General features: G+C 37.7%; 1 protein-coding gene and 1 long non-coding RNA gene across 2 annotated transcripts in view; one reads left to right on the forward strand and one right to left on the reverse strand.

Annotated features, from left to right (window-relative positions):
* The window catches only part of top2b (DNA topoisomerase II beta), a 131,332-nt gene that overhangs the window by 103,928 nt on the left and 7,559 nt on the right, over positions 1-19,845 (forward strand). Inside the window, exons 27-32 of the mRNA XM_077549538.1 lie at positions 6,800-6,883; positions 11,609-11,803; positions 14,788-14,914; positions 15,037-15,195; positions 16,999-17,203; positions 17,385-17,467. Of these exons, the coding sequence (XP_077405664.1) occupies positions 6,800-6,883; positions 11,609-11,803; positions 14,788-14,914; positions 15,037-15,195; positions 16,999-17,203; positions 17,385-17,467 (853 nt within the window). The remainder of the gene's footprint in view (positions 1-6,799; positions 6,884-11,608; positions 11,804-14,787; positions 14,915-15,036; positions 15,196-16,998; positions 17,204-17,384; positions 17,468-19,845) is intronic.
* The window catches only part of LOC144037779 (uncharacterized), a 20,745-nt gene continuing 13,612 nt past the window's right edge, over positions 12,713-19,845 (reverse strand). Inside the window, exon 2 of the long non-coding RNA XR_013289037.1 lies at positions 12,713-16,658. This is a non-coding gene — a long non-coding RNA (uncharacterized LOC144037779). The remainder of the gene's footprint in view (positions 16,659-19,845) is intronic.

Consider the following 19,845-nt stretch of genomic DNA (forward strand, 5'->3'; position numbering starts at 1 on the left):
CTCACAACGGGTTACAATACCACCCATGGGTTTAAGATATCATTTAGTGTTTTTGTTTCAAATCTTAGGGCCGACAAGATTGCTTCTTTTCTTGTTTGGTCTCCATAAAAAACACTTTACAGTCAAAACATAACCTAAATATTTGTTACGTTACGTTGTATATCCTATATATATATATGTATTTACCCCGTATTTCCTCTTGCTAAGTTTGTGAAGCATTTATTCTGTGAAGGGGAGTATGACCCATGCCCCTGTCATCTTCCTTGACAAGAATAAGAGCTGTGGACTTATCGCAGGATGGACTGGAATGTTTTACGATTTATGCTTAACCTTAAAACATGTCTGCATTGTATAAAAGTCAGGGCTGCGAGTTTGTGTTTAGAGTGTCGAGAGTAGATGTGAGTTCTCTTGTCCGCTCTCCTCGGTGAGCAAAATAATATAAATCTCCTGTCCTCCCCTCAGATTGTTGTCCACTAAATGCTCCAGGTTGCCTGAACTTGACATTAACACACCCTTGTTTTACAAAAGTGTAATATATTATAATTGCAATATGTAATATTTCCAACATTCTCAGGTTTTTTTTGTAAAGTATGTTTTGTTTTGTTTTACAGTTCAATTCATTTTCTTTGATGCCATAAAGAATGTCGTCCATGCAAGTCAAAATCTGAATTTATAATTGCTTGAGAGGGTATTGTGGGACATTCACAATATCCTTGTGGTAATCATATACAGTATATATATATATATATATATATATATCATATATTTTTCTTCCAGTGTAAATTTAAACCTGAATATACAATTTGGGTGTACAGTATAGTATTGTCATTCATTACTTAAATTTTCATCAAGTACATCTTGCTTCAGAATCCGAATTATCTAATAATGTGTGTCTAGTTAGTAATTTTAGTACTTTCAATCAGCACTGCTGCCTTTAGCAAGTCCTTATAACTAGCCAAATTTATCTCTACTTCCGCATCTTACTTTCATAAATAGTTTTTAGCATAGATAATATTCATTTCTTCGCTCTATTTTCCTCTTTAATGCCAGTGCTTATAAGATCTTGCTGGGGAGAATATGTTCACTCATCAACAACAGGAGTTTATTGTTAAGGCTCTTACTTACAATTTTTGTGTTGTTCCAATAACGATCTACATTAGTCACTGTCAAGTTTGTTAGTACATGCAAACACCACAATAATATCTAGTAAGTATTTTTAAATTTAGTCTATAAGGGTTTAAAATCACTACCTTTCAAAGTAATAGTAAAAAGTCCATAGTCTTTTTGAGTATGTAATCGTCCTATTCTGTTAGGCGAGAGGGACTATTAACTTAAGTATTTATGGCACCTTACACACGCACACACACCTTCTGCTGAACTTTCTTCTTCTTCAGCTTCAACTTATCTGCCTATTTATCTCTTTTTAACATTCTCATTAATGACTGATTAACATTCAAACATACAACCAACTACTGGAGCTCCCACATCTACCTAATGTAGTGAAGTAGCATTATATTACGCATGAAAATGTCCTTATTGCTTTACGTTAAATCACTCCTCTACTTCGTTTCAAATATCACTCATCATTGATTACCACTCAGACCCAGCAGTACATATTCTATACCATTTGGAGTTATTAACACAATAGTAACAAAAAAAAATCTTCTCAAATGCCATTCCTCAGTCTAACAGTTAATGCTTAATGCACTTAATAAAAGTTAGAAGCACATTTTCATAACTTTAAGTTGTTTAACTTTACTACTTCCTTATTGAATGAAATTAATACTATGTGACCTATAAATGCAATTTTTATATATTTCTTCATCAAAATCTCCTGTTTCATCTATGGCCATTTGTTAATTACAGATTATAAACTTATTTTTATCCCTTGCTTACTTCCTTTTTATTTAACTATTCTCTCTTTTCAAACACACCTAAACATGCATAATAGTTCTCTTCCTGCATGCCTCCAGGACACATTTACAATAACTAATTCCTCTCAACAAGCCAACCCAGGCGGGGTCTGTGCAATTCTCACCTCCCCCCATCTCTAAAGGGGCGGATGACCAACAGCAAGCGTTGATCAACTCCGCTACAAGAATGGCCAATCCAACTGCTCTACACAAGCATGGCACAAGAACAAGCACTCACCAGATGGGCGTAATCACAAAACACACTCATCCCCTCAGGATTAGTCACCGAACAGACGCCCCCCTTAGTACATATTTTCACCATTCACAGCAATGCAAATTTTGACTTACTTTTAATTATTAATATCTCATATTACCTCCCTTGATTGGTAAATCCATCCAATTAAGCCCCTTATTTATTCAAGTTAACCTTATTCAATCTCACAATGTTATTATTTTATTTATTTTTCTCTCACAAATTTCCCCTGAGGGCCGAGCATTAACCCCTGACAGGACCATTTTCGGCCCACGCACCTCAGTTTTGACACGCCCCAAAATTTCCTTTTTTTCCAACTTATAATTGTACAGACTTAATGGACTGCCTAACAATGCCTTTTACACATTTTAAACCCTTCTAGACTTCTTTTACAGACAATAACACAGACAGACAAACACGCATGCACGTACAGGTCCACAAGACAGACACAGACTGAGTGAGGGGAACAATTTACAAACAACATTTACACAAACGTTCCGACGCCGCAATCTAATTTCCAAATCATATCTCTCACATTATAAAAGTATTACTCATTCAGACAATATGACATACAGACACACACAAGAGCTCACAGAGACAAAACACAGACCCAATATTAGTACACAGGACTCTGCCGTCCTTTCTCTACGCAATTTATCAGACTCCGCCGTCCCTAATTTACCTGCCATTGACTAGTATTCACAAGGTTAGTCTCCAGTCATTCACTTCCCCCTATTTTAGATTCGGCCAGGAAGAATTTCAACCCCCTATCTCAGCGCTACACAAACACAAACACACACACGCAACAACAAAATACTAATAATTTCCTCATCTCAGGGAGCCTGTTCTGGATTGCCGTCAATCCGCGATCTCGGGGAGCCGACCGAAGGCCGATTGGCCACTATCAAAAGTGGACTTATCAGACCTAGTATGGCTGTGCACAGGTTTCGATCGTCGACAGTCGTTGCACCCCGGGATCGCAGATATTTTGGCATTCGGCTCTCAGGACCACAAAATGCCATTACATTTAAATCTTCCTCAAATGATGCAACTCCGTGAGACAAGAATCAAGAACCATAACCAAGTGGATGCTCTCAGCACCCAAAGGACTTCCTGCCTCCACCTCCTTGCTCTGTATATTTATTCACAAGTTTAACAGGCAGAACAAAAGGCGGTACTAAACTCACAATGATAAAAAAAAAACATGCATCTGGTGTGTGTGTGGGTGTAGCATTTCAATTGCAGCAAATAGTAAAGTGCTCATTCATGTGATAACTTATCATACAACTTTTCCAACATTGGCGATTACATTGACGGATGAAAACACCCTTCGAGCAATGCTTATATTGTCAATTTTTCAAAGTTTCCAGTCAATCGCCAATCATGTACAAAATGGGCGTCGGTCATTGATGGATTGACGGACCTTCCGTCAATATTGATGGCCCCGGGGGACTGTAGCGCGCTTCACTCTGTGTGGGGTGGGCCGCGGTCAATCTGGGCCGGGGGTCTCTGGGATGACATTGCTCCCTGTGGTGGTTGGCAGTCATCCCTCTCAGTGTGGATGAGCTCCTTCTGGGTGCCTTTTCTCACAGGTTTTTTCTGTACCCCACCATGTTGTGGTTTGTGGGTTTGAGCATGGAGATGCTGGGGGGGAAGGGTGGGTTATCTTTTTATTGTATGGATGTTTTAATTGTTCAGCACCTTGAGTTGCGTTTTAATGTATGAAAGGTGCTATAAAAATAAAAATTTATTGATTGATTGATTTGGTATGACTTTGGATTGAACCCACAACCCCACAGTCTCAGCACTCTCAAGGCTGACTCTCTACCACTAGGTTACTGAGCTGGGTTGAGCTGAAAGTTCTGAGAATTGTTTGAGTCCATTTTCGTCATTTTGTTTAACAGTTGTATTTTACAGAAATATTCTATTCAAGGATCAAAGAAAGCTATTAGAACAGTCTTTGATTCTAAATATACTTTCTATTTGATGATTTTACATTAATTCCAAGATTTTACTCAAGTAAAAAAATATCTGTTACAAGCGTTGAAGAAAAAAGTAGAAGTATAAAAATGTGATTAATCACGATGAATTACGGAAGATTGTGTGATTAATTAATTAAAATTGTTTGACAGTAGTACTGAAAACACAATTATTCTATAGAATTTTCAGTAAGAGACTCAAATATTGTAATACTTAATAGCTGCAGCTTTACATTCAACCGTCCCGTTATCTTGTTGAATTTTATTAAATCACACCCATGCTTCAGGTCCCTGGGATTAACCTCCAAAAAAATGCTCTTCAAAATGATTAACGCATTCACTCCCAGCCATTTTCACTGAAGTTTCCCCCTTCGCTCCCGGCTGTTTTACTGGATTTTGACTGATTTTGCAAGGCCCACAGAATATTGTCAAGGCTTAAAGTACTCCGGCACGGTGCCGGATTTCCAGCGTAAGAGCCACTAGCGCAATGACAAATCCAGCGAAGTAAACTGTTTACATGTGGGGAATATTTGACACGTCTGGCAAAACACCGCCAACGCGGAGAGAAGTCCAACTTCAAAATAACCTTCTCGTACCAAGTAATATGTGGAGCGCAATGCCAAGAAATGCTTTTATTTTGAAGTTTTTTCCCGGGAGCGTTTTGCCTGTCACAGCGCAACGGATGACTTAACGTGTGTCTGCCGTTCTTATTGCCTGCGTAAACTATTACGACAAAAGTCAACAAAATAACTTTTTTCCTGAATTAAGGGCACTAAAAGAAGACTTACTTATGCTGGCATTGTATTGCACGGTGCCTGGTGCCAGTGTTTAGGGCCTTTAGCGTGCTAACGGTGCTAGCGGCTGCAGCTAGAGCCATGATCAGACTACTTTTCAATGGCAGTCGAACCGACGTGATGATTTGCACACTTTGATGCTTATAGCCGGACACAGTTGCTGTTCCTAGAAATCAGTTTAATAACCCAAGCTCACTCAATTGTGCAGTTCACGGTCAGCAAAATCACAACAGTGGTTCTGACGCTTTGCCTCACAGACCAAAAACTACTCAACTCGGAATTTCATTTCATACAAAGTGCTGTACATTGAGTAAAAAACAGTTATGGGATAAAGACAAGTAAAACAAAAATAACACCAAATAAATCAATAACTATCTTAAGCGGGTAAATGAATAAGTTAATAAAATAACACAAGTAGGTAAGTAAATAAAATTTATTAATTAATAGGAAAATACAGCAGGCACCATAAAACATTGAAACAATGATGAGTCTCATGCCGAGTCAAACGCCAAAGAACAAAGATGTGTTTTAAAAGTGGGTAGAGAGGGAAGTTGCCTAATATTTAACGGAAGGTCATTCCAAAATCCATGGGGAGAGATTTATCTAAAATCTCACTAACTTTCTAGAGAGGAAAATAAGCACAATTTAAATTTAAGTAAAACAAAAAAGTTGATTATCAAGAAATGAAAGTTGCTCGATCATTAATATGTGGAAATATATGTTTAATGTCTTCTGTATTCATAATTGTTCTTTTACCATGCGAAAATATATTTTTTTATCCAATTACCTGACTATTTAATAGAATTTTTATTATTTTAGGATATTTGAATAACAAAATATTCAATAGCTGCAGCACTACAAGGGACTGCAAGATGCAGTGCTATACTGTACTATACATAATATAAATGGATAATGAAAGAGATGACCTAACACTTGGGGAGGACTGGCCATCGGGAATTTCACGAGTTTCCCAAATGCCCAGTTCACCCACAGCGACAAATCGAATAGTAATGACTTGATGTCGGTCGAATCGGTACGTTGGACACTGCACCACCGCTCTCCGGAAAAAGTTCAGGCTCAGAAATTGTTTTTACTTTAAGCCCTGTATTGTGTTCTATTGCTATAAAAACACGGAACCTACCAAAAGAAAGATTAGAGTATCTTCTTTCATCAGAAAAACAAGTATACTATCTGTTTTCGTTTTGCATCAATTAGCATTAGAATATAGCTAAATTTCATCATTATTCACAAAGCTTGCTTGAAACAGTGGGGAAAAGAGCTTTTTGCAACATGACCCTGGTTGATCTCTTATACTCTGCTGCTACCTGCTGGTCGTTTTTGTAATAACCATTGTTTCAAGTGTTCTCTTCAGTTCAGAGGCTTCATCAAAGCCTTCTGTATGCTCTAGCCTTAAAAATTTAAAAAAAAAAAACATTTTAAAAACGTATACATAAGTTTTTGGGACCATGGTAATATTTCAAATAGAACGTATTTATACGTTTTGGGGAGCAAATTAACTAATTAATAAAATGAAGTAATTTCTTATAAACATTGCCCCTCAAAAGAAAAATATATTTAAGCTTTGGATAGGATTAGCAATGAGCTCATCAGAGGGTCAATCAAGGTTAGATAGCTCACGTTCATGCTGAGTCCAGCATTAGAATAGGAAAATGATGGTGCGCTGTGGCGACCCATAATGGGCCAAGCTGAAAGGAAAAGAAGAAAAAGCCTTCAAAAGTCTTCATTTTATTAGCGCTCAACTGTTCTTAACTCAAGTTTGATTTTAGTGCCATATAATTGCCCAAATAATTCATTTGTATGTCACTTATTTATTTTTCTTCTATCCTTGCTCTTGCGCAGACAGGAGAGCTACAGAATGTCAAAGAAAAATCTCCGGAGGATCTGTGGAAGGAGGACTTGGCAGTTTTCATAGAAGAATTAGATGTAAGTTTTTTAGTTTTTGTTTTGTTTTTACAGTTTGCACCTCATTAGCTGTTGAGTCAAATCTCACCAGTCCTCTAAGGTTGAACGTGAGTTGAATTTAGTGTCTATAAATACTAATTGTTGCTTATCTTCTGCACACATATGCACATACACAAACACCAACAAAGTTAGCCTATGCTAAATGATTAACAATCGAGATTAGTAATAACCCTGAATTAACTCCAATCACTTACTGTACTTTTCCTGAAAATCAGTTCATAGTCCAACATATGAAAAATCCAATTTGTTCAAAATATTAAATTGTAAATGGAGTGCACTTAAGCATGACATATTCACTCGTTCAAACATATTGTGTTGTTGAAGCCTACAATGGCTATTGATGCAGCATACTCACCGCACAGAAAGCTTTTTCAAATAACTTACTTTATGCTCCAGGATCCTGCGCCGTCACCCTGATGTTTTTCTTTGGTTCTATCCCATTTTAAATCCAAAAAGTCATGAGGAGTGATGCACAGAATATTCGGCCACCGAACATTTTCGGCCCAAATAAAATTTAAGCCGAAAGAATATGGCCGAAATAGGTTGCAGTGGCACAAGCAAAAAAACGCTGCAAGCAAGCGTCTGTTTGAATTAAACAGCGAACGCGGGGGTAAGTGTCCGCCTTTTCTTCTTGCTGGCTTTTGTAAGTTTGCACCGGTCGGTCACAGCAGCTCTTGGGGTCATTGCGCACACCGAAGGAGAGGGGCGTCGCTTGGTGTACAACATTTAAGTGGGTCGAAAAAAGACAGAATTGCCGTGTACTGCAGTACACTTTCTCTTTCACTCTTTCTCCCGCAGCGCCTTCTCTTTATTTATTTTTTTACAAGAGCCCCTCGAACAGTTTCAAGCCGATTAGCTGGTGCGAAAGATGTATTTATTTATCTTTAAACTTTGGTGAAAATTTAAATGTGCCGATTTTAAGTTGTCCCGCCGCACACATTCGTCCCCTTCTGTGCGAACTTCATTAACTATAAGGTGCAATCGCACCGCCAGAAAATGCTCAACCGTTTGGTGTTTAATGTACCATTAGGCAATATGTCATTTTTCAATTTATATTGTGCTTGGTTAAAATGCCAGTGCGAAATAAATATTTTATAATAATATTACAATTTGAATTACTTATAATAAATGCAATGATAGTAAAAATTGGCATAATTTTTTTCGACGTTTCTGTTTTCGGCCGAGCATTTTTTTCATTTTCGGTTTCAGTCAACCATTTTCATTTCGGTGCATGAGTACTGTACTTGCTTATTGTAGCTTTGTACTTGATAATGCTACAAGCGAATGCTCATCTAGCTAATGGTATTGCGAAGTGAGTTTGTTTCTAAGGTCCGCCAGCATCCGCGTTTGCACCTTGCATCTGTTGTTAAGCCCTTATCCCACTGAACTGCGAACATTGCCGTACGCTGCGATTTGCGGAATGCGACTACAGCCAATTATGCGCAACCAGCCCTTACGGTGTTATTATGAATAAAAACCATGACTGATTGTCCTCCAAATTTATGAGTACATGTGCAGACATATGTTAATTATTGTCTAAAAATATTAGAACGAAGCTCGCAATAATTTGGATAATATTTAAGACGGAAGCGCTGCCGCATATTCATATAATAATAATAATAATAATTCTAATAAATAAATAACACTTTCGAGTTCCGTTTTAATATTTCCAGACTATGATTATCACATGTCTCACGTAGAGGCCTACTCATAAATTTTGGTGACAATCAGTCGTGTTTTTTTATTTTTTATACGTAATCTTTTGTGTCTAGCGGCTGGGAGTCATCACAACGTTAACGAAAATAAAAATAATACTACTGCGAATTTAGTTCTAATATTTATTTTCAGACTATTGTCAGCACATGTATGCATACATTTTGGTGACAATCAGTCATGCTTTTCATTCATAATGCCACTAAAACAGACCAATTGCTGCGTGTGTGTTTTTTCTTTCTTTCTCAAAGGAAAAATATATTAAACCTAAGTGGGTATGAGTGCTATCTAAATACTTGAGGACACTATTGGCATTTTTATAGCACAATACAGTCCAAGAAATAAATCCAAAACAAACAGGGTAATTTTTCCCCCTGGGCTACACACTATGACAGCGTACATGGTATGTCATCATTTTGACACTTAATCGGCTTAAACCTTTTTTTTTCAGGGAGTCAAATGCCATTGATAGTGCCTGTATATACCTGTGCGGCAACATCTGCATGCATTTTGGAGGAATATCACCCTGCTTGACTGTCAGCGCTGCCTGCGGCGGGCTGGGGCACATTGAGCAATTCATTACATGTCTCCAAACTAGCTTTTTGTTTTTCGTTTTTTAAATATGATTTCAATTTGTGTTCCTGTTGCAGGCACAGCCGCACATCTCCAAACAGAGCGCACCTCAGCCTGATAACAAATGCTCTCTCACCGCAGTATATGGGGGTTAGAGTGAATTTATGAATGGGACCTCGAAAAGAACTTTGCGGACATATTTCTGACAAATTACGATTAATTACGTCGGTATTCCGAGCAAATGCCCATGTTGGTGAAAAAATGGATTCGCGATAATGACGACAACTACGAATAACTCCAAACACAAATGCGACATATTCCGACCAATTCCGAACCCTCTGGTGAAAATCAATTTTCGCAACGTTTGACAACGCTCGCAACTCAGTGAAAGGGGCTTTAAGTGCATTATGGCCAACTGGGTAAATTTGGTTTGGTAATTACACGCTTTGGTGGCATAAAACCGTAGTAATAGTCATTATGGTAAATGCTGGATGGCTTAGCCTTCACGCAACTTGGTGGAGTGAAAAATAAAAATAAAAACTTGCAGGAGTCAGAGCCGTATCGGGAGGAGTAATGCTGCATTCGAGGATGGTCGGAAGTCTGACATTTCCGACTTCAAACCTGAAAGTGTGTATGGGAAAAAAAAGAACAAAAAAAAAAGTACCCAACTTCACAGATGGACTTCACTAATGTGACGTCACTCTACAACAGGGGTGCTCAAGTTTGGTCCTCGAGAGCCCCTATCCAGCTTGTTTTCTGTGTTTCCCTCCACTAACACACCTGATTCATGATCGGGATCGTTATCAGGCTTTTGCAAAGCTTGCTGATTAGCTGATCATTAGAGTCAGCTGTGCAGCAGGAGGGAAACAAGGAAAACAGGCTGGATAGGGGCTCTCGAGGACCGAGCTTGAGCATCCCTGCTCTACAATGACGACCCCCCTTTGGAAACACAGACCGTGAATGGTAAAACACAATTTACTCGAGTATAAAACTTGATAGCTTTCTTCATTCATAAATATTCAACATAACTTCACGTAACACAACGTATGTGACAGTATGCCGCTATCTCCCTGCATGAAATTATACGTTGAAATACTAAACTGTATGAAATGCTTATGAAATAAGATAAAAACATAGAGCAAAATTGCAAGAAGGCAAGTTTGCTAGAGGTCAAAATGTGTTTTTAGGACCAAAATAAAACAACAATTAATCACTATCCGCCATTTTGGTTGTTTAATTTTGCTTTGAACGCTTTCAGGTCGGAACTGGGAAAGACCAACTCGGATAAATCCGACTTCGGACCATCCTCGAATGCAGCATGAGTCTTTCTCTATGTTACAGTAAATACCGTCTTTCTGTTGCTGACGCACATACAGTAGGGCCGCCATCTTATGTGTGTTTGGCTCCAATAAATTTATTTTTGATGCGGATTGTTTTGTTACAAAGCTCAAACATGTAGCGATGCTAATTTTCTCCCTTTTCAGTCTAAAGAGACCACAAACAAACCCTAAGAAGGATCTTAGTTAGTGGTAAATGCCGGTCAGAGTCCGTCAGCAATAAGTGTCCATGCGGAAAACACAAAATATTGGTTCCGGCAACTTCCAGGTGCCACAAATCTGTTTTTTAAAATGATTAAAATAGCTTTGACGCATGCATTTTTGCATCGACCAATTTTTTTCCCAGCCCTATTGTTACGTTCAGATAGGAGCTTTCACCAGTTATTTTATCTTGAATGCTTGCTATACTAACAATAACAACCAGGAGACTGCATATTCTCAGTTGAACTATTCACTGGATGCCAGAAAGATCGATTACACAACTGTGGAGCCTTTTCTGCTGAATGCGGAAGAAGGTCTAATCTATTCAAAATGGTCTCTACTCTTATACTGTCTTGGGTGGGCGGCTCATTAAGAGGCCTAATCTAACATGGCAAATGGGTGTTCCGGCTTACTGGGGGTGTTTTATTTTTTTCATGGCGGAAGCAGAAACTGAAACTTACAGAAGTCCATGCAGGAAATCAAAATGCGTAATTCTTGTTTATGGGGAACTGCAAGTTGACCTCCACGGGCAGATGATGTAAGCTTTGGCCAGTGCGATCAACAAATCACTACTGTAAAGTGGATGCTTGAAGACTATGTTCCACACTGAGAGTTTCAGTCTGTTTGTAAATTAAGAGTTTCGCCTTTTGGTTCAGCTGCTTCACCTCAACAGACCGATGCAGAGTCTGCATCACTTGATCTGCCATCCCATTCTTCCTTCACTCATAAACAAGACCCCTAGTTACTCTGAACTCTATATCACTATAGTAAAAAGTCATGTTTAAAAAAAATAAAATAACATAAAAGGCAAAGAACACTATGCTGGTAAATGATTATTGCTGTTTTTTGTTTTTCTCATCAGAATTTTGAGGCACTTGAGCGAGAAGAGCAAAATTTAGGCAAAGTCATCAAAATTGTGAAAGGTAAAGTTGGTAAACCCAAAGCAAAGAAGCTAAATCTAGAGGAGACCATGCCGTCACCATTTGGCCGCAAGGTGGATCCACCATCACAGCCGCTGAAATCTGACGCAAGCAAGAAATTGACCAAAAAGAAGAAGGTAACATCATTATTATTAATCATCATTGTTATCATCATTATTCAAAAGCCATATCACATTTTTGATATTTTACATTTTGCATTGTACATGTCTGTGAGGCTTAATTGCTCAAATGCTAGTTTAAAAGTTTCAATTAAAATGGCCATGACAAATGAAAAACAATAATTTGCTGAATAATACTCATTAACGTATTTCATCTACTACATAAAATCTAATAAATAAAAGAACATCTGGTGTGGTGATCTTAAAGTATCTCCACATTTTAAGTACGTTAAAATGTTCATTCTGTAAATGTCATTCAGAATCTTCTTCCCCCCCCCCCCCAATTGCTTGCATAAGCTTTTTGTAATTGTGCAAAAAGCGCTGATAGATAGGCTACTATCTACTGCAAGTAGATTGGCTCCTTCCATGATACTCAAGCTTGACTTTACCTCAATTGTTTTTGGTTTTATATTATTGTTACAGCAAAGGCTGGTATTACTGCTGATAACTGTGATTTTAAATGTCCATACCTTCTTTTTTAAGTTTTTTTTTTTTGTACTTCAATCAGCTCATTGGCCTAGTGGTAGAGTGTCCTCCTTGAGACTGGGAGGTAGGGGTGATATAGCTAAAAATGATATCACAATATATCAAGGAAATTTGCCGTGATTATATTTTTGACGATATGGTAAATAATTAGTGAACAATAGATTTGTGATTTGCGCTTCAGAACAACAGCATTTATATTGCACACAATATTTAGTATTTTTTAATATATAATTAAAAATAAGATAAATATTTTTCCGAATTGTTTTGTAATAATAATATAATAATAATAATAATAATAGATTTTATTTGTAACGCACTTTACGTTTATAAAATAAATCTCAAAGTGCACAGCACAGGCAACAATAAAAGCACACAGTAAAAAACAGTCAAAATTTTTTTTAATCTGGGTTAAAAGTCAAGACTAAAATCAAAACTCAAAATAGAAATTAAACAGGAAAAGCTTTTTTTAAAAGGAAGGTTTTGAGTCTTTAAAAAAAAAAACAGCTTCCACCATCTGTGGAGCTCAGAGGTGGTCTGGGAGAGCATTCCACAGAAGGGGAGCAGCAGACTGGAATGCCCTGTTGCCCATGGTCTTGTGGCCGAGTCCTGGGCTCTGTCTGATGTGTGCGGTTTGAGGAGTTCTGTGAGGTAGCTGGGGGCTACACCGTGCAGACAGTGATGGATGTCAAGGAATTTTGTATTCAATGCGGAAATGTAAGGGAAGCCAGTGCAAAGTGCGAAGGATGGGGGTGATATAGAAATCAATTTAGAAATCAGCATTGCGGCACACAGTGAAATAACTCAGCTCTCCCACTATGCTACTTCATGCAAAACACACGTTTTTGTGTTTTGTTTTGTTTTGAAATTTGTGCTGTGTGCCATCTTCATTTACTTTTAACCAGTAACATCCATTCATCCCTTTTATTAACCGCTTATCCTCACAAGGGTCGAGGGGGGCGCTGGAGCCTAACCCAGCTGGCTTCGGACAGTGGGCGGGGCACACCCTGAACTGGTTGCCAGCCAATTGCAGAAACAGTAACATATATACTGATATTTGTCATGTTTGGGTTCTGTTTTTACTTGTGTGTCTCCCTTGGTCTTGTTAAGTGCAATCCTACCCTTCTTCGTGTCAACCAATCAGTGCCGTCAGCCACTTGTGTCTCGCCCCAGGTGTGTCTTGTTGTGTCATTAGTGTGTGTGTGTGTATTTAGTCTCCTGTCTCCCTTGTCTGCGTCGATTCATTGTTGTTTTCCTCCCGTCATGCTGCCAGTTTTTTTGCCTTGTCCTCCCCACGTTTTGTTTCACTTGCCATTTGTAGTTCGCTTTTGTTTTGTATAGTTAAATTCTTCTCTTTTTTTTTACATTACCTCTGCCTCGCTTTCCTGCGTTTGCGTCCTCCACCAAATATTACCCCCTTGACAATATTTACACATCTGAACAAATCTCACAAGCGTTCCCTTTATTACGACACAAAGATTATTCAAATAGACCTTGTGGTTGCAGAGATATCTTCTTTTTATTTTGAGTATTTAATTTTCGAGCAAAAGCCTGAAAAAATTGCTTAGGGCTTAAAGAGTTAATAAAACAAAATAAAAACAAAAATGTTGTAAAAAATAACTAAAATTACATCTTACATTTATAAATCTAACTAAAACTAGAATTATAGTGAAAATGTCTTTTGTTTGATCCATGTACTTTTGAGGTTAATTTTAAATTTATTTATTTCAGTATTGTTGTACATCCATAGCAACAGAAGAAGAATGGCCAAACATGTTTTTGTTTTTTAGAATAGTTAACTTTACCCTTTTGCACATTACTGAGTAACTTCTTTTAAAATAAGCAAAAATTCCATGCATTAAAAAAAAAAAAACTAACCAAAAAAACCTTATTGCCCAAATGAAATAATACAACAGTTTAATAAAAAATCCCAAACTATTATAACCCTGGATAAAGTACAAATTCATGAGAAAGTTACATCAGATTGCCAAATCCGCCTGCTATATTTAGAGAAGATAACCCTAGAGTTTGTAATTATTCAGCAACGACAAGCTATATATTCAATTTCATTCCATGCACAAAAGCTACGTAATAAAATATTATCATTAACATCATCATCTGAAAGTACTTACTGTCGTGAGCTGATCTGGTCCCCTTTTTGTGGATCTCTTCACATCACGAAATTGATCTACAATGCTTTCACTTTTACTTTTCCCTATACTTCCTCTGATGGCTGGTGCATTTTTTTCCCTTCTCACCCAACGTATACATAAAAATAAATAGAGTTAATAATAACTTTGGTCAGTGTGTTTTTTCCACCTATTAATTTCTAGTTTCCAACCTTTACTCTTCCTATGGGCTTATTAATTGTTTCTTTCAACCAGGAAAGCCAAATGCCTAATCGCGTAACATGAGGTGAGAAACAAGCCCTTCAGTGCTGTTATATGATTTTATTTCAGGTCGACTCTGACTCAGCTCTGAAGTTGGAGGGTGACGATGATGATTTGGTCCAAGATGCAGCAACGGGTGATAGCACTGTAGTCAAATCAAAGACTCCACGTGTAAAGAAGGAAAAAAAAGAACCAGGTTACAATTCTACTCTAAGCTTAATACTTTGGTTGTTTGATTTGTTCATCATTGGAAATGGGTGCAACACAAAAACCAAGGGAAAATCGTGACATTTTAGTTGCATTTATTTGCTTCTACAGGAGTTCCCAGGGTGAGAAAAACACCAGGACCCAAAGGAACTCCAATAAAGAAGGTGAAAAAAAGAAACCCCTGGTCTGAAGATGAGTCCAATTCAGACAGTGATCTGGAAAATAGTCAGACTATCATCCCCAGGGAGACCAAGTCTCAGAGGGCATCAGGTATGGTTAACCATTTAAATGTCAGTCTTGTGTCATCATAGTGTGATGTTTGTTCGTCACAAGTGTTTAATTTTACAAGAAGGCTCTATCGTGTGTTCATCAATTGCACGTGGTGACCACGTTTGCTTCAGTCATAGGTTTTGAGTTTGAATATCACTCGGTTATTGGTAGCCTGAAAAACTGACTCATCGCTGTAACCAACGGATGAGTCTGGTCACTGTCGACATAATGCACATTTCTGAGACGGGGCAAACATTACCAAACAGAGAGTGAAAAGACCCAATCAGCAAAGAGGGCATCATAAAAGTATGTGTGGAAGAAATAGTAAACACACGGACGTACATATGAAATAGAAAACATTCATATGAAAGTCCGCGAGTAAACAGTAGCGGTGGGCGGATATGGAGTAAATTCAACATGGCAACTTGAGGAGAGACAGTAGTGAATGACTGACTGAATCGCTTATTTACGCCTACCCTTTTTACAAGATCAAAGCATTCAAAACAGTTAATATACAGCAGTGATTCTTAAACGGTGTCTATTGGGCTGCAAAGTAATTTCAGTTTTCAGCGACGGCCGCAGGCTGTGTACACATGTAGCAGGGTATTTTTTTAAACCAAATATTTTCTCCACTCCCTGTGTAGAAAAAAACAATCTGTAATATCGCCCGTTAGTATTGTGCTAAATTCATTTATAATCCTCCGTATTCTGTTTAGCCACGCTTCTGTCAGCATGTTGTGGGGCGGGGCAGCGGAGCGCAACTGCTCATTTGGGTTACTGCACGCAAGAATTACTCACCGTGTCCTTGTTGAATGCTGAACAGCGAGAGGCGCTTCGTGCATTCTTATCTGGTAAAGGTGTTAGTGCTTTTTTTTTTTTTTTTTCTAAGAAGTTGATTCCGGCTTGTTGGGCATCGTATTGGGTGCCAATAAATTATAACATTGTATCATGTTATTTTATAATGATTTTATAAACCTTAACTAGATTTAATTTAGTTATTTGTCAGGTTCAGTAAGCTGACATTCATAAAAAACACAAAACAATGAAGGAGAGAAGACACCTTGTACAACTACTTTAATATGCTATGTAGGAGCAGAGCAAAGCATTCTTTATTGCAAGCAGAAGCAATTCTTCATTACATGAGTCATTTTAGATAGGCTGTCCTAATCTGACTGTGTGTGTGGAAGCAGAGCAAGCATCCTTCGTTGCAAGCAGAAGCAATTCTGTATTGCAGCAAATAGTAAGTGCTTATTCATCTGATAACTAAATGTAAAATTTTCCCCAACATTATTAAATAAAAACAATAATAAGTCAACATAAATCATAATTTCTGAATGGGCCCCGGGCCACTTTTTACAGAAAAAGTTGGTCCCCAAGGTTAAAAAAAAAAAAGGTTTAGGACCCCTGATAATACAGCACAGTGTTCCTTTGTTTTCCGTTGGGGTTAGATTCCAAAAAAGTACCTGCAAGAAATAAAATCCGCAAAGTAGTTAGTCTTGTGAGGGATTTAGGCCCTAAATCCCTCACAGTTTATACACTTTTCTCATTAACATTCTCATTTACATTTTCTCACATTTTTCTATTGTTTTAACATTCTCAATGTTCAAACATTCTTTTTTTTTTTAAAATAGTTACATTACTGTAAAAAAAAAAAAAATGTATGTCCCATTTTCAATTCTCTTAAGCATTCTGATCCACATTGATTCCAGCTTTAGGAATTAATTGGCTTTCGGGCTTTCAACACTTAAAAAAACCACAGCAATACAAATTGTGTTTGATCCAGGCACTGCTTTTTTCTTGCAGCATCCAAGCCAAAATACACATTTGACTTCTCAGAGGAGGAAGATGAGGGGGATAATGAAGATGATGATAATGTGGCCATTTCTATGGATATGGAGTTTAAAGACCAGCCAAATCCATCTCAAATGAAGACACACGACAGTGACCATGATAAAGATGACTTTGATGACGACAAAGACTCGTACTCTTTCCGCAACCAGAATACATTGTAAGACTGGACATTTTTTTCTTTACATTTACTAATGTAAATCTTAACTATTGTGTAAACAGACACTTATTATCTGTGGCCCCTTTTTGGTTACTTCCCTTCTTCCCAATCACTTTACAGATCACTACATAAATCACAGGCTAGCAATAGTTTTGAGTACCTTTTAATCCTTCTTTTGTAGGTCTGGGCCTGTGGGTAAAAAGAAAGAGACAACCACAATATTCTCTTCTAAATCTGTCTTCTCAGACAAGAGCAACGACAGTGGTGAGTGGGAATGTTGTTCTTAACATACATATTTTATCATACATATCTTTTTTTGTTGTTTTGTTTTCAGGTAGTGTGCGTGCGCATGCATAACAAATAACACAATTGGATGGCAAATGGTAAATTCTACTTATGTGTACGTCATATATATATACTTACATACACAGTAGTGGCCAAAAGTTTGGACACACCTTCTCATGCAATGCATTTTCTTTATTTTCATGACTATTTACATTGTAGATTCTCACTGAAGGCATCAAAACTATGAATGAACACGTGGAGTTTTGTTTTGTACTTAAAAAAAAGTGAAATAATTGACTTTTGGCATTCCCTCGATGAGCTTCAAGCGTAGCCACCTGAAATGTCTTTCCAACAGTATTGAATATGGTCCCAGAGGTGAGAATGCCAAGAGTGTGCAAAGCAATATTCAGAGCAAAAGTGGTGCAACGTCACAGAAGAGACAAAAGTCACAGTTCGGATCAGACCACAGATTTGAGTCACGTATTGGATCATTTTTCAGATCAGCAAAAAAAAAGAAAAAAGTCTTCATTAATTTTGTAAAACACTTTTTCCCTTTAAATAAAATAAATAAATACATTCAAAATGTTTAATATAACCCTTTAGGAAATAAGAACACAACTTTGAGTGCAGTATGAAGCGAAACATTCTTATTTTATACATGGTTCATGTGTAAAATAAAAGTATTAATGGCTTAAAGTTGTGTTCCTAAAACTTGACAGTTTGAGTTGAATAATGTTGTTTTTCTCTTTCTATAATTTTTTTTTTTATATAATAATAATGAAATTGCATTAGTGCAATTTAAGTGCATTAGTGCAATTTAAGGCACATTTCCTTCCTTTAAAAATGGAGAGTGATTTACAAAGTAGCCTTGGTCCAGAATATTGAAAAAGAATTCAAGCAAGTACCCGCTGTAAAACAGTACCAGCCAGGCACTACTCGGTAATAATGTTAAGCCCCTTTCCCACTGAGTTGCGAGCGTTGCCGAAAGTTGCGTTTCGCCAGAGTTTGACAGTGTTCGAAATTGGTCGGAATATGTCGCATTTGTGTTCGAAGTTATTCGTAGTTGTCGCCATTATCGCGAGGTGTTCAAAATTTCCTCGCAAATCCATTGTTTCACCAACATGCGCATTTGCTCGTAATACTGTCATAATTCATCGTAATTTATCATAAATGTGTGCAACGTTTTTTACGAGGTCCCATTCATTAATTCACTCTGACGCCCATATACAGTAGCTACTATGGTGAGAGAGCGTTTGTTTTCAGGCGGCGCGTGCTCTGTTGGGAAAAGTGCAGCTCTGCCTGGAACCGCACACGCATTGAAATTATATTTCAAAAGCGAAAAACACAAAGCTAGTTTGGAGACATGTGTTGAACAAATTTTCTAGTTTGTATTTCATGTTTTACAAGTGCTCAATGTGCCCCAGCCCACCGCGGGCAGCGCGGACAGTCAAGCAGGGTGATATTCCTCCAAAATGCAACAAGATGTTGGCTTATGGCATATAGGCCTTATCAATGGCATCCGACTCTCTGAAAAAAAGGTTTAAGCCGATTAAGTGTCTAAATGATGACCATGTAGTACACTGTCATATTGGTCTTTTTTTGTGCAGCACGTCATTGCTACAACGTGGTGCACGCAGGGGGACAAATGGCCATGTTCATTTTGGATTGATTTCCTGGACTATATAATGTTATAAAAATGCCCATGGGGTCGTCAAGTATTGACATAATTTAGATAGCACTTATACCCAGTCAGGTTTCATATATACTTCCTTTGAGAAATAAGGAAAGAAAGCAACAGTCACAGGTCACACGCAGCAACCGGTCCGTTTTAGTGGCATTATGAATGAAAAGCATGACTAATTGTCACCAAAATTTATGAGTACATGTGCAGACGTGATAATCATAGTCTGGAAATATTAGAACGGAACTCGCAACATTTTTAATAATATTCGAAAGCTTTCGTCTTAAATATTATCCAAATTATTGCGAGCTTCATTTCTAATATTTTTAGACTATGAATTAACATATATCTGCACATGTACTCACAAATTTGGGGGACAATCAGTCACTGTTTCATTCATAATGCCACCGTAAGGACTGGTTGCGCATAATTAGCTGTGTCGTATTCCGCTCCAGTCACGTCTTCTCCCCCGTTTCTTTGTCCAAGGAAGAATATGAAAAACCTGATTGAGTGATATCTAAATGATGTCAATATATTTGACGACACCATACTCATATTTATAGCACACAATTAGACCAGGAAATAAGTCCAAAATGAACAGGGGTTGCTTGCACGCAAACGTGTCACGGCAATGACTGACTGGACAAAAATGTCCAACAATTAGCCTACATCTTCT

Source organism: Vanacampus margaritifer, chromosome 17 (genome assembly GCF_051991255.1).
Source record: "Vanacampus margaritifer isolate UIUO_Vmar chromosome 17, RoL_Vmar_1.0, whole genome shotgun sequence".
NCBI lineage: Eukaryota > Metazoa > Chordata > Actinopteri > Syngnathiformes > Syngnathidae > Vanacampus > Vanacampus margaritifer.